The sequence below is a fragment of the Capricornis sumatraensis genome, chromosome 11, assembly GCF_032405125.1.
Source record: "Capricornis sumatraensis isolate serow.1 chromosome 11, serow.2, whole genome shotgun sequence".
Taxonomy (NCBI): Eukaryota; Metazoa; Chordata; class Mammalia; order Artiodactyla; family Bovidae; genus Capricornis; species Capricornis sumatraensis.
Window position 1 is genome coordinate 80148019 of NC_091079.1, and position 14161 is coordinate 80162179.

The following is a 14161-nucleotide window of genomic DNA, read 5'->3' on the forward strand; positions in this document are numbered from 1 at the left end:
GCTTGTTGAGTCATGGTTGCAAAACAGCTGCTGTACCCTCATCCTCAAACCAGCATTTCACTCATGGAAAAGGAAAGGGATGTAAATTACTTTGGAGTAGCCATTCCACAGTGTCAGCCATCGGGAGATAAAAAGAGACTCTCCCTCAACGAATTATTTTGAGAAGTGAGATAATGAGTGTAGCATGCTTACATAGTGCCTGGCACTAGTTAGTGCTCAATAAACATCAGTTATTAATATTCATATATAGCCTTGGAATATATAACAAATATATGAATATATAATATTCATATATCACCTTCAGGGTGATACAATTCCAGCAATTAGAGTTCTGAGAAGGTTGAAGAACACATACTTCAGCCAGTGATGAGGGGTCATCTCTTTTCTCAGTGGGGCTTAACGAGAAGCAAAAGATCAGACTGACACTATTCTCATAAAGCTCTGGATTACTGGCAGGTAGAGAGGCTGTTTGAGAGCAGATACTCTAGGAATTAGACAAGTAGAAGGAAAGCAGGCATCCGACTGCACAAATAAGGAATCTACAAGGATCTTCTTCGTGAGGATATATATATATATGAATATATATATTTGGCTATGTCAGGTCTTAGTTACAGCACCCAGACATGTGGGATCTTTCTTTGCAGGGCACAGATTCTCTAGTTGTGGTGTGAGGACTCAGTAGCTCTGAGGCAAATGGAAAGTTACTTCCCTGACCAGGGATTCGAACCCGAGTCCCCATCATTACAAAATGGATTCTTAACCATTGGACCACCAGAGAAGTCCCTCCAGCTAGAGACACCTTATGTGGTTCCTAGGGCAGAATTTGATTAGAAAGCAATTTTGATGACAAAGCTTGGTGGTGGTTTAGTTGCTAAGTCGTGTCCAATTCTTACAACCTCATGAACTGTAGTCCACCAGGCTCCTTTGTCCATGGAATTCTCCAGGCAAGAATACTGGAGTGTGTTGCCATTTCCTTCTTCAGGGGATCTTCCCAACCCAGGAATCAAACCCTGGTCTCCTGCACTACAGGCAGATTCTTTACTGACAGGGGAGACTTGACAAAGCTTGGTCACGTCCAAGGTAATCAGGATGATTTGGGGACGTCTCAGTTCGAAATGTTCTGGCCCATTGTCAGATCATGTTTATAATGATGTACCCTGACTTTTGGGTCACAAAATACAGTAACTGTATTTACAGATAAGATTTTGAAATGTTAACTGACAATTATGCATTGAGTATTTACTGTGAATCCAGTGTTGTCTCATGGTCATGGGAACTGATGAATACTTTTTTTGAACCACTTTGGGAAATATTGGGATAAATATAATACCTATTAGGAGAAACTCATTGGCAATTGGAGGGAGAAGTAAGAAAAGCACCACAGGAATGGCTTAACTTGGGACCAAACATTGTCATAGGTAATGAGATCCAGGCTAATAGGATGGTGAGGAGGAAGGTGAAGACAGTGATCACCCCGAAGGCTTAATCAGCACCTATTATGCGTCAGACACTGTTCTTAGTGCTTTGCTTTCCATATGTTAACAATTCTAAATGTGCGATTTTCCTCACACTTTAAACATCAATAACTCACTTGGAGTGTCCAGCACCGGCATTTCATCCATACATCGAATCTATGATGTGGATTTGCACAATTATCACGACTGGATTTATCTCAAGCATCGAATCATACTCTTTCTTTCCATCTCTCTTCCCTAACCTGCTCTTCCTCAGTCCTCTGTCCACTGAATTCTTTATCCCGACTGCCAGGGAAGGTCACATTGAATCCTCAAAAATGTAGGTATCATGGAGTGTGAGTTACGTTCTTGGCTGCAAACCTTTTGTGGCTTCCCAGTGGCCTGGGTGGCAGCACCTTCCGTTACAACTTTTACTTCAAGGCATTTAGAGAACAATTTCAGGGCCATTTCCACTTAGGTGGACAAAACAGGAGTTTAGAGCAACAGTGAATAGCTGGAGTATCTTAGATAAATTATTTCTTGCCAAAATAAAAAAAAACAAAAGTTATCTTGTTCCACTAGATATTTTCAAATATTGTTTTGGTCCTTAAATTTGTAAAATTCCTCCCCTCTGCTGCAGCAGGGGCCCCAGTAAAGCCTTGCCTGGGAAAAAATAAACGTCGTAAACTTCTTACTGATAGCCACCATCAAAGAACAAGCACATAAAAAAGTACAAGGAACAGAAAATCCGAGTAATTTGTGATATTGAAAAACACCTCAGAAGAACGTTGTTCGATGTGTTAGAATGTTGATGGATGCATCCATCTAAAATATGGATGCTCTAGCATGGTGCCAGGCTTCCCTTGTAGCTCAATCGGTAAAGAATCAGCCTGCAATGGAGGAGACCCTGGTTCGATCCCTGGGTCAGGAAGATCCCCTGGAGAAGGAAATGGCAACCCACTCCAGTATTCTTGCCTGGAGAATCCCATGGACAGAGGAGCCTGGCAGGAGTCGGAAGAGTCAGACACGACTTAGTGACTAAACCACCGCCACAGTATGGTGTCACATAGCAAACACTCAACAGAGTGTGTTCTATGGAGCTGAGTCCCTTATGATAAAATAAGTGTCCAGATGACTTCACAGACAAGCACAGAAGCATTTCTAACATGGATAGACTGGTTCCAGAAGCTACAGAGATAAAGCCGAGGCTCTCAGAGGAGTGAGGGATTACATTGGTTTAAGAGGATTAAAATATTTCGTTGAGGAATGAGGTAGCCCTGGAACTGACCCTCAGAAGGTAAGAAGGATTCCCACAGCAATGGAGAGGGAGGCTCCAGTGGAGATCTGGGTCAAAGGCAGCAGGCTAGGCATTCAGAGGGCTGCAAGTAGCCTGATGGGGAGCATAAAATACGTGCAAGTTGGTCAGAACTGCAGAGACAGTGAAGCCTCTGAAAACCAGCCAGACCAAGAAGTTTATTCTTAAGTCTGGCAATGAGAGCTACTGAAAATTCAGTAGCAGGGAAGGTTCACATTGAGCTAATGTTTATTTACTGAGTGCATTTGTTTTACAGCTGAGGCAAATGAGGCTTGGACAGATTAAATGACTTGCCCACAGTCGAATGGATTAGCAGGAGCAGACATGGTGTCTTCCCTGGTGGTCCAGTGGCTAAAACTCCATGCATCCAATGCAGGGGGCCTGGGTTCACTCCCTGGTCAGGGAACTAGATCCCACATGCTGCAACTAAGAACTGGTGCATCCAAATAAACAACTATTTAAAAAAGAAAGAGAGAAAGTGGCAGACATGGAATTGTACCAAGTCCCCTCACCTCAGTACTTGGGACATTCACTGTGCTGCAAGGTATGAGCCGGACTAAAGCCAGGGACTTGAGAGCAAATGAAGGATGTTTTTCTTGTATTGACCCACTGAGTCACTCCCACAAATGAAGCATCTCAAACATAAGCTCATTATGGCCCACCTTCCCAATGAGAAGAGTCAGAAAGATTTTCTGATCTGAATGTAGAAACTGACTGAAGATGATGGAAGGAGCCAGATGTCCAAACAACTATTTAGTCAGCTTAGCTTTACTACAGTCTAAACCTTGAGGGCAGCAAGTGCTCTGATCAGACTTGCATTTTTGAAAGATAATTTTGTTAGCAGTGTAGGATCTGGATTAGAGGCAACGTGGGAGGCAGAGAGGTAAGGAGACTTGCAGAGATCCAGATTTGGTGGCCTGGGGCTAAGGAGTAGGAAAGACTAATATGAAGCAGGTAGGAAGTGAACGAAATGAAATTTGACAACAGAAGGAGAGGGAAGTCAGAAGTGACTCCAGAGTGTCTGATTTGAGCATTTGGAGAAGAGTCATCCATTGATTGTTGGATGCAAGGCACATTAATAAGCACAAATTTATAGAACTAGGAAATGGTTATTAGGAAGGGAGAAATAGAGACAAGAGGATGGGAGAGAAAAAATGTGACAGCCACGTAAGCAGAAGAGTCAAAAGGAGTCGCTGGTCAGAAAGAGCAAATTAGCCGGCGCAAAGGCTGAGCTCTGTGTGGGGATCTTGCTGCTCTTCTGCCCTCTCTCACCAGCTTAGATTTCAACATTGTCTTGAGGGTTAATCATGTGTTACCATCGGAAAGATTATCTTTCCTGCTCCCTCATTTCCTCCCAGGAAAAGCTAAATCTCCTTCAAAATGAATATATTCCAACTGACATAAAAAATTGAGCAAAATGAACAGAATCTTCCTTTGAAGACACGAATAAAAGTCACCAACAGCAAACACTTTTGTCACCAAAGGAGAAAACGTCTAGAAGACTGTTGGTTTAGGAATAAGGTGATCAACTTGTCCCCAAATCTAGGAATCATCTTTGATCTCCTCACTTGTTCTCTGACACAAATCTAGGCCTAAAACCAAATTCTGGGAGCTCAACCTCAAAAAGTGTATCCGAAGCCATCTACTTCTCCAATCAGTAGCCAGGGTGGGGTTGGGGGTGGGGGCGGTGTGCTTTGAAAAATAACTCCCAAGTCCTTACCACGGCCCATGAGGCTTTCCGGATCTGGCCCCAGCCTGGCTCTCTTATCTCATCTCATCTCCCTCCCTCGGCTCCAGTCGCACCTAGAGCCTTCGCACTCGTCCTTCACTTCGCCTGGACTCCTCTCTGCTCTGATCTCCAGGAGGCTGGCTCCCTCTAGTCACTCTGGTGTCAGCTCAGATGTTTCCTCAGTAGAGAGACCTGCTCTGACCACGTGTCCTGTACAGGACAGATGCTGCTTGGGGAGTGAGAGCTGGACTGGAGCCTTTTGGACCCGTGCCCGGGAGAACAGCTTGGGAGGGTAATGGGCTTCAACAGAAGGCGTCTGTATGGAGGGGAGCCCTGGAATCAGGGACAGACTGGAGGAAAGGCAGCCACATAGCCCCCAGCACAAGAGTGGCTGCTGGAGAGGCCCAGCAAGGGGGTTTATGGAGACACAGAGAAGTACTCAGGGAAAAACAAGGAAACAAATAATAAGAATTTAGTGTCCGAAGACCCTGACAACTGGAAGCAAGCTTCCAACTGTCAAGTAAGAACTCTTGATTCCTTTCCTCTTGAAAGTGAAAGTGAAGGTCGCTCAGTCATGTCCCACTCTTTGTGACCCCATGGACTCTACAGTCCATGGAATTCTCCAGGCAAGAATACTGTAGTAGGTAGCCTTTTCCTTCTCCAGGGGATCTTCTCAACCCAGGGATCGAACCCAGGTCTGCGGCATTATAGGCAGATTCTTTACCAGCTGAGCCACCAGGGAAGCCCAAGAATACCGGAGTATCCTGTCCTCTTTTTCTTTGGCAAATTCCAGAATGGAAGATGGAGGGGGTAAGCAGAGAAGGGACAGTAAGCGCTCAGAACCCTTCCTTATGGCAGGGTGGCCACTTCCTGCAGGCCCTAACAAAGGACAAGGCCAGAAGAAATCTCTCTTGGAGTGCAGGCTGATGAGTTGATACATTCATAGGACTTGCCATTCTGATTTCTGAATTGAGAGATGTTGCCTGTTTGTAAACTTTCAGTGACTGTAGGGCTTTCTGCTACCTAAGAGTACTCTAAAAGATCTTAAGATCTGCTGGAAACATCAGGTGAAAACCTAACTTAGAGACAAAAATAAAGCCATATTGTGATCATGTCCCAGGAGCTGTGCTACCACCAAGCTGTTTACACTGACTAGCAGCCCAGCCTGGAGCTGAGCCTGGGTCTGTGTGTTTCCCAGGCCCTAGGCCTGAAGCTGTAAAATGTGATCAAGTCTTCAATAGTAAGTATAGGGTGACCAGTCTCATCTACTCCATCTGTTTTGTTCAGAGGCATTCTCATGTTTTAAACATTAGCCTTGATTTTGCTGAAGAAATGGTAGATGAACTGACTCTCTTCTTTAGTTCTCAAAGCTGTTGTGGAAGGATCTTTTCATTTTTTTTCCTTTTCTTTTAAAGGATTTGATTTTCTGTGCTCATTCAAGTGATGTATTTGAATATACATGTTTCTTTGAGTCTTTCCTGTCTGAGCCATGAGACCCCTGGGTTTGGATCCTGATTTCACCACTTACTAGGTTTGTGACCTTGGGTAAGTCATTTACCCTGTTTGCCTGTTTATAAAATGAAGCCAAGAGTATCTCATGGTGTAACCAACCAGGGTTCTTGGCCTCCTTAAAAACAGAAATTGACGAGGCCAGACAAGAAATTCAGGCAAGGCTTTATTGGGGCTCTTGCTTCAGCAGGGAGAAGTGAAAACAAATACTAGGTTGCTTTGCTCACTCCGGAGTGAGGGCAAGCTGGTCGCTTGAATGGGGTGAGGGTGGGAGTGGATTATTGGGTGGGCTTGGAGGGTAGTTAGGTGACTGGCCTCCCTCTTAGTGGTGGTGGTGTGTGCAGGGTGCACGCATAGCACCCTGCTTTTGCACTCAGCTCCTCAGAAGTGGCAGTTGGATGTTTTCTTTTTGTCTTTTCGTTCCTAATTTAGGCCAACCGTGCATGCATAAAGTTATTCTTACCCTTAAAGTTTCTTTGTATCTTGTTGCTCAAGCAGACATTTGCACAGATGCAAGCACTGTGGCAAGGGATCCCAGGCGCCATGTTTCAGGTCCCAACCTGACTCAATGATAGCGGAAGGATTTAGTAGCGATGTGTATCTAAAGCGCTTAGTGCAGTGCCCAGCAATGAAGATGAACAGAAGGTTGTTTGTTACTGTTGAACTGTTATCCAACCCTGAAATTTCCAGGATATGGGCAAGACTTGGCATATAAAATTCAGCTCTTAAGGGTAAATGTACCAGAGAACTGGCTCCTTACTTGAGTAATTTGTTTATGTACCACAAATGTATCTTTTTTCCCAAGATAAGCACTTCTTATCCAATACAGGATGTACCATGGGCACCATGAGATGAAGACAGCAACCATTCTCACGAATGGTTTCTCACAAAACCTTCCTAAGAAGCTTGGGCACTGGGCAGATGCATGGACTCAGGATAATGTAGAGGAAGAAAGCTTGCTTAGTTATTGATAGTTGGGGGTTCTAGAAACTTTATATTTTCCCTTTAAACACATCTGAGATTTTGTTGGCAAGTTCTGTGTGTGTGTGTTAGTCGCTCAGTCATGTCCGATTCTTTGCGACCCCATGGACTGTAGCCCACCAGGCTCCTTTGTCCATGGGATTCTCCAGGCAAGAATACTGGAATGGGTGCCATTTCCTTCTCCAGAGGATGGCTGTCCCCAAATTGGGGATTTGCAGAATTGCTGAGATGATTTAGGGACTCACAGCAAGGGAGACTGGGAAATACAACCCAGCTGAGAGAAGCACCTGCCCCTTCAGAGACCCAAACAAATTTTTTCCACTTCGTCTTATAGTACTTTACCAAAACCCTGTTGATCAAACAAAACTTAGGAATCACACCGATTTCCCCCCTTCTCTTCTTTCCCTAAAACCAATCCATGAGCAACTCTTAATGTTTCTATTTCTGAAATGTTCTCAGCATCTATTCACTTCTACCCATCTTCAAAGCCATTCCTCGGCTCCTTGCATCTCTCTCCAGGGCTGCTGTAGTGCTTCCTAAATGGCCCCTGCTTCCATTTCTGCCTCCTTCCAATCCATTCTCCTGTTAACCCCTGTCTTCTTTTCAGCATTCATCACCATCTTAAGTTATTGTGATCATTTCTTTATCTCATTATTGTCAGTTTTCTCCATTAAAACACCAGCTCCACAAGGGCATGGGACAAGTCTGTTTATTCTTCACTGTATCTCAATTTTGAACACACTGAAGCTTCTTGAGAAATTCCTATGGAGTAAATGAAAGAGGAGGTGAATACAGAACTTAAAAAATGAAATCACATTCGGAGTTTGCCTACTCAGAAGATTTTCCCAAGTTTGACTTCCCAGAATGGTGGGAATGCAGTAAAATGACCTTGTATACTTTGATGACTCCTGAAAAGAACATGAAAATGATATACTGGAAACAGAATTTGGAGCAGGGGTTGCAAACACAAATGTCTCAGAGCTCAGTTCAGTTCAGTTCAGTTGCTCAGTCGTGTCCGACTCTTTGCGACCCCATGAATCGCAGCACGCCAGGCCTCCCTGTCCATCACCAACTCCCGGAGTTCACTCAGACTCGCGTCCATCGAGTCAGTGATGCCATCCAGCCATCTCATCCTTGGTCATCCCCTTCTTCTCCTGCCCCCAATCCCTCCCAGCATCAAAGTCTTCTCCAGTGAGTCAACTCTTCGCATGAGGTGGCCAAAGTACTGGAGCTTCAGCTTTAGCATCATTCCTTCCACAGAAATCCCAGGGCTGATCTCCTTCAGAATGGACTGGTTGGATCTCCTTGCAGTCCAAGGGACTCTCAAGAGCCTTCTCCAACACCACAGTTCAAAAGCATCAATTCTTCGGCGTTCAGCCTTCTTCACACTCCCAACTCTTGCATCCATACATGACTACTGGAAAAACCATAGCCTTGCCTAGACGGACCTTAGTCGGCAAAGTAATGTCTCTGCTTTTGAATATGCTGTCTAGGTTGGTCATAACTTTTCTTCCAAGGAGTAAGTGTCTTTTAATTTCATGGCTGCAGTCACCATCTGCAGTGATTTTGGAGCCCCCACAAATAAAGTCTGACAATGTTTCTACTGTTTCCCCATCTATTTCCCATGAAGTGATGGGACCAGATGCCATGATCTTCGTTTTCTGAATGTTGAGCTTTAAGCCAACTTTTTCACTCTCCTCTTTCACTTTCATCAAGAGGCTTTTTAGTTCCTCTTCACTTTCTGCTGTAAGGGTGGTGTCATCTGCATATCTGAGGTTCTTGATATTTCTCCCGGCAATCTTGATTCCAGCTTGTGTTTCTTCCAGTCCAGCGTTTCTCATGATGTACTCTGCATAGAAGTTAAATAAGCAGGGTGACAATATACAGCCTTGACGTACTCCTTTTCCTATTTGGAACCAGTCTGTTGTTCCATGTCCAGTTCTAACTGTTGCTTCCTGGCCTGCATACAGATATCTCAAGAGGCAGGTCAGGTGGTCTGGTATTCCCATCTCTTTCAGAATTTCCCACAGTTTATTGTGATCCACACAATCAAAGGCTTTGGCATAGTCAAGAAAGCAGAAATAGATGTTTTTCTGGAACTCTCTTGCTTTTTCCATGATCCAGCGGATGTTGGCAATTTGATCTCTGGTTCCTCTGCCTTTTCTAAAACCAGGTTGAACATCTGGAAGTTCACGGTTCACATATTGCTGACGCCTGGGTTGGCAGGTAACAAATGGGGAGGCTGCAATGTGTTGACCACAGTGAGTGGTGGGGATCCTCACAAGCTGGAGGCTCCCAACTTCAGCTAACATAACCTTATCAACTCCAGCTGACTGTATGTAAGTGACAATAAGGACCCAGGGATGAAAGATTTTCCAAGTTTTCAAAGATGGAAAGTTAGTGTATTCTTTAGAATTAGGTTTAGCTGGGAGTAATGACCTGCAAAGTCCATCCAAGTCTTTCCAAGTCCATCTCCTGACCATGCTAGACCTTCCGGCTGGGAAAGCCCTCCTGTGATCATGGTAGGAAAACCACTGGATCTGCAGGCAAACTTCCTCACTTGAGTCCTTGTTCTGCCACGTACTGGCTGAATAGACCATAAATACTTTTTAAACTGTAAATGGGAACAGTGTTCCCCTTACCTGCTTCATGAGGATTTGGGGAGGACTCAAAGTGATACATTTCAGGTATCACTTATGCAAAAGGCCATTGTTTATTTATTTTTAAAAATAATTTATTTATTTGACTGGGCTGGCTCTTCCTTGCTGCGTGGGGGCTTTCTCTAGTTGTGGAAAGCAGGGGCCACTCTCTGGTTGTGGTGCGAGGGCTTCTCATTGCAGTGGCTTCTCCTGTTGCACAGCACAAGCTCTAGAGCGTTCGGATTTCAGTGGTTGTGGCACGTGGGCTCAGTAATTGTGGCTCCCAGGCTTGGTGGCTCCGAGGCACGTGGGATCTTCCCGGATCAGGGTCTCCTGCACTGGCAGGCAGATTCTTTACCACTGAGCCACCAGGGAAGCCCAAAGCCTTTTGTTTAAAAGAAACAAGGTATCTAAGCAGCTATGTACACAAATTTGCCTTTTCATACTGTTCAAGGGGTTCTCAAGGCAAGAATACTGAACTGGTTTGCCATTCCCTTCTCCAGTGGACCACATTCTGTCAGACCCCTCCACCATGACCCGTCCAGATTGTTCTGGAGCAGGAAAGATCATGTAATGCCCTTTATTCCCCTCTCCTCCAGAAGTGGAAACTGTTTCTAGATAAACCAGAGACACCCTCTCAAGTTAATAAATTCCAAACAACCTACAGTAGTTAAGTGATGCAAAAACAAGGTTGTGAAGAGGAAGGGGGCTCAGCTGGCAACTGGCAGGGTGACTGGTGCAGGGACACCTGCACAGAAGCGCGGTGCACGAGCCCTTGAACTTGCTGGCTCGATGAGCACCAAGCTTTGGCAGAGGGTGGACGAACGCCAAGTTTTGGCAGTGGGTGGCTCCTGCTGAGTAATGCCAGAGGGGACACCAGAGTCACTGGTTTTGCTTTATTATTATTTGTAAAAGTTTTGGAACCTAAAGTTCCCTAAAAGCCCTTTCTCAAAGAATCACACAATGATAAAGACTTGGTAAAACTGTAGTTTTGTGTATGATGGAGTCTTGTAGAGTGACCAGAAGGAAGCCCAGATCTGTAGTTTGAGAGAGAAACCTAACTTGACCATAAAAATGAGGTTACACTGCAGAGCAATTCACACCACATATATCTCAATGTAAACCAGCCTCCTAGTTATTTTACCATCAGATTCAGGATATACAACTGTGACTGTGTGTGTATGCATGCTAAGTCACTTCAGTCGTGTCTGACTCTTTGTGACCCTATGGACCACAGCCTACCAGGCTCCTTTGTCCGTGGGATTCTCCAGGAGAGATTACTGGAGTGGGTTGCCATTTTCTTCTCCAGGGGATCTTCCCCACCCCGGGATCGAACCCACATCTCTTCATCTCTGCATTGGCAAGCAGGTTCTTTACCACTAGTGCCACCTGGGAAGCCCACAGCAGTGACTGGCCAGACTCTAAATCTCTCAGCATCTGCCTTACACAAGGTTGTCACTTAATGTTTAATGAATAAATATACAGTCCACTGAAGGAAGGAAGGACACTGCCCGCTTGTGTCTGAGGAATAACATAGCTGGGAGGTAACGAGGCCAAGGATCTGAATTTTTAGCCAGCTCGTGTTAATTCTCTGGACTATGTTAGATAAACATACACCATCAGACTGTGCATTTCTGCTAAACATGGAGTTTACTGGTATCATTCAGTACAACTTTAGTCCTGCCTTTCCCAACTCCAGGCCTGTTGACAGTCCTTTAAAAATCAGGCTACATTACTTTGGAGGAAAATATGTCCACTTAACATGTTTAAAGAAATGCTAGAAAATTTTATTCCTATCAAAAAAAATTGTTTTATTTACCCCCTCAGCTACTTGACTTCTAACAAAGTGCATGTTGATCTAAAGTCCATGTGACTTCACACCAACCAGGTACTAACTTCCTTAAGGGATTTCTTTGCAGATACCAAATGACACAGTCCTGAGCTATGCAGAGAGGCCTAAGGGAAGCCAACATGTTCCAGATTTTCTCCCTCTTGTGAGCCTAGTCTTTGATTGGGCCAAAGGTCTTACTGGAGAGAAAAAATACTCAAGAAAACAAGCAAAGTGGGAAGCTGAAAAAATGCAACATCTGCAGAGCCCTGAGGGCATTTGAAGTGACCAAAATTGTAATATTGTTGTTCAGAGGCTGTTGTGGACCCCAGCCTGGGGGGATGCTGAAGACAGGTGAGAGAGAAATGAGTGTGACTGTTATCACCGAGGCCTCCTTGGGACACACTGGTTGTTGGTGGGGTTAGTTCCTTTAAAATTGGATCTGAATCTGTCTCATATTGAGCTAAGGAAACAAGAGTAACAGTTTTCCTGTTTCTTGATTCCTCATTCAAGAAAACTGGGTGAAGGCCAGCTTTTAAGTAAGCTTTGTGATAGCAGTATTTTAAAATAAAGGAAGAATGAAGGAATAAGCTGGCCTGAAACAGAAGAGCACAGAACTGCCCATGACTCAGCTGGAAACCCACCCCTCCCACTTTTGTTTCCTAAACTGGCCTGTGGCTTCTGCTCACCATTTTTCTATCAGACCACACTGCAGGAGTTACCAGAGGCAAACTGAACACACATTTGTGGTTTATTACCCTATGGGAATACTGTGCCAGTGCATTTATGTGACATACAGGAGGCTGAGAATGTCTCAACAGGCGAAGACAGCATCCCAAAGCCCTTGGCCGTGCTCCCACGCAGCAAGGGCAAGCTCTTCTTCAAACTTCCTTGACGGTATCCAGGATGTGAAGGGCACCAAGGAAGTCCCTCTGCCCTTCAGCTGGCGGAACACTCTGCTAGTTGATGCAGTTCTTTGTGATTCTTCGACTTCTGTCCACCTGTCGGATGCTGTCTGCGACATTAATGGTGACTTCTTTCGCAGACGTCCGCTTAGTGTCCCTTTTAGCCTGTTAAAAAGTTTAATGCAGTGAATTGAGTTACTAGGAAATATCCAAAGGTCCTCATATTGGCATTAATCTCTTGAAGTTGTTACACACACACACACACACACACACACACACAGAGGCAGGAAGAATAACTCATAAGGACACATGCACGAATACTCCTTTTCATAGGCTGTTCTGTTGAATCTCTTTTAGCAACCTAGCGCAGAGCTTGGCATAAGAGATGCTTGGTAAAGCAGTGTTGAAGGAATGAATGAATCAATTAGCAAAGGTCCATCAAAGGGCAATGGGAAGGATTTCACGGTTAGCTTTGGTAGAATAGCTAAGGGTTTGAGCTTTGGAGTCAGACAGACTTTGGTTTGAACACTGACTTTATAATTTCAGTGTAGGCAAGTTTTTTCTAACCTCTCTAACCCTTAGATGAGTTTCCTCATCTGTAAGATGGAAGATAATAATAGTACCTAACTCATAAGGTTATTATAAGCACTAAATAAGATAAAGCTGAGTGCCGAAGAATTGATGCTTTTGAACTGTGGTGTTGGAGAAGACTCTTGAGAGTCCCTTGGACTGCAAGGAGATCCAACCAGTCCATCCTAAAGGAGATCAGTCCTGAGTGTTCAGTTGGAAGGACTGATGTTGAAGCTGAAACTTCAATACTTTGGCCACCTCATGTGAAGAGGTGACTCATTGGAAAAGACTCTGATGCTGGGAGGGATTGGGGACAGGAAGAGAAGGGGACGACAGAGGATGAGATGGCTGGATGGCATCACTGACTCGATGGACGTGAGTTTGAGTGAACTCTGGGAGCTGGTGATGGACAGAGAGGCCTGGCATGCTGCAATTCACGGGGTCACAAAGAGTCGAACATGACCGAGCGACTGAACTAAGATAATGAATATAAGATACAATGCCTGTCACTAACCAAAATGAGAAAAAAAAAAAAAAAAGACCTGGTAAGTATGATAACTAGAAAATAGGATAAATTGTCCACTTCTTTTTCCTTCAATTTTTTAGTTAAATGAAAGATTCTTTAAATTCCACAGTGCCTTACAATTTTTGAAAGTTTTATACACATGATTTCATATAATCCTATAATAACTGTTCCCCCCACACACCAAAACCCTATTATCGCCCCCTCTCTCCTTACCTCTCTGCACACGTTTGTTCTCTAAATCTGTAGATTACCCACTTCTAAGTGAAGACACACCAGTGAGATAAGTCCAGGATTGATAGTAAATACGAAAGCACTGACTCAATTGCAGATTCCTCACGCATATGTGCACAATCCTCGCAGTTCCCCTCAAGAGAAGACAACCTTAACCAGTCAGGGGGGTGGGGGGTGGGGGAGGGTAATTCTGAGCCCCTTCTTCTCAGTGATCACGTGCGTCAAGTGAGCAACAGACAGGCCTCCCGAGTCGTCGCCATCTTGGAGAGAGATGTGTGTGCTCCCAACCCCCACGCCAGGGTGGCCCTCTGCCCAGCTGCAGAGAGTGCAGCCATCAAACAGCCTCAGGCTGTCTCTTCAGGGTGGTCTCAGCTGCAGAAAGCCCCCTCACCCTGGGCCCTCCTTCCCCGAGGTGGCCCAATGAGAGGGTGCCGCAGGGTTATAAACGCCTAGCTATCTGACCCAAAGCAGGCC

At 44.8% G+C, this 14161-nt stretch overlaps 1 protein-coding gene across 1 annotated transcript in view; it reads right to left on the reverse strand.

Annotated features, from left to right (window-relative positions):
- Nucleotides 1-12414: 12414 nt before the first annotated feature.
- BAALC (BAALC binder of MAP3K1 and KLF4) overlaps nt 12415-14161 on the reverse strand; it is a 95549-nt gene continuing 93802 nt past the window's right edge. Inside the window, exon 3 of the mRNA XM_068984144.1 lies at nt 12415-12525. Coding sequence (XP_068840245.1) covers nt 12415-12525 — 111 coding nt within the window. The remainder of the gene's footprint in view (nt 12526-14161) is intronic.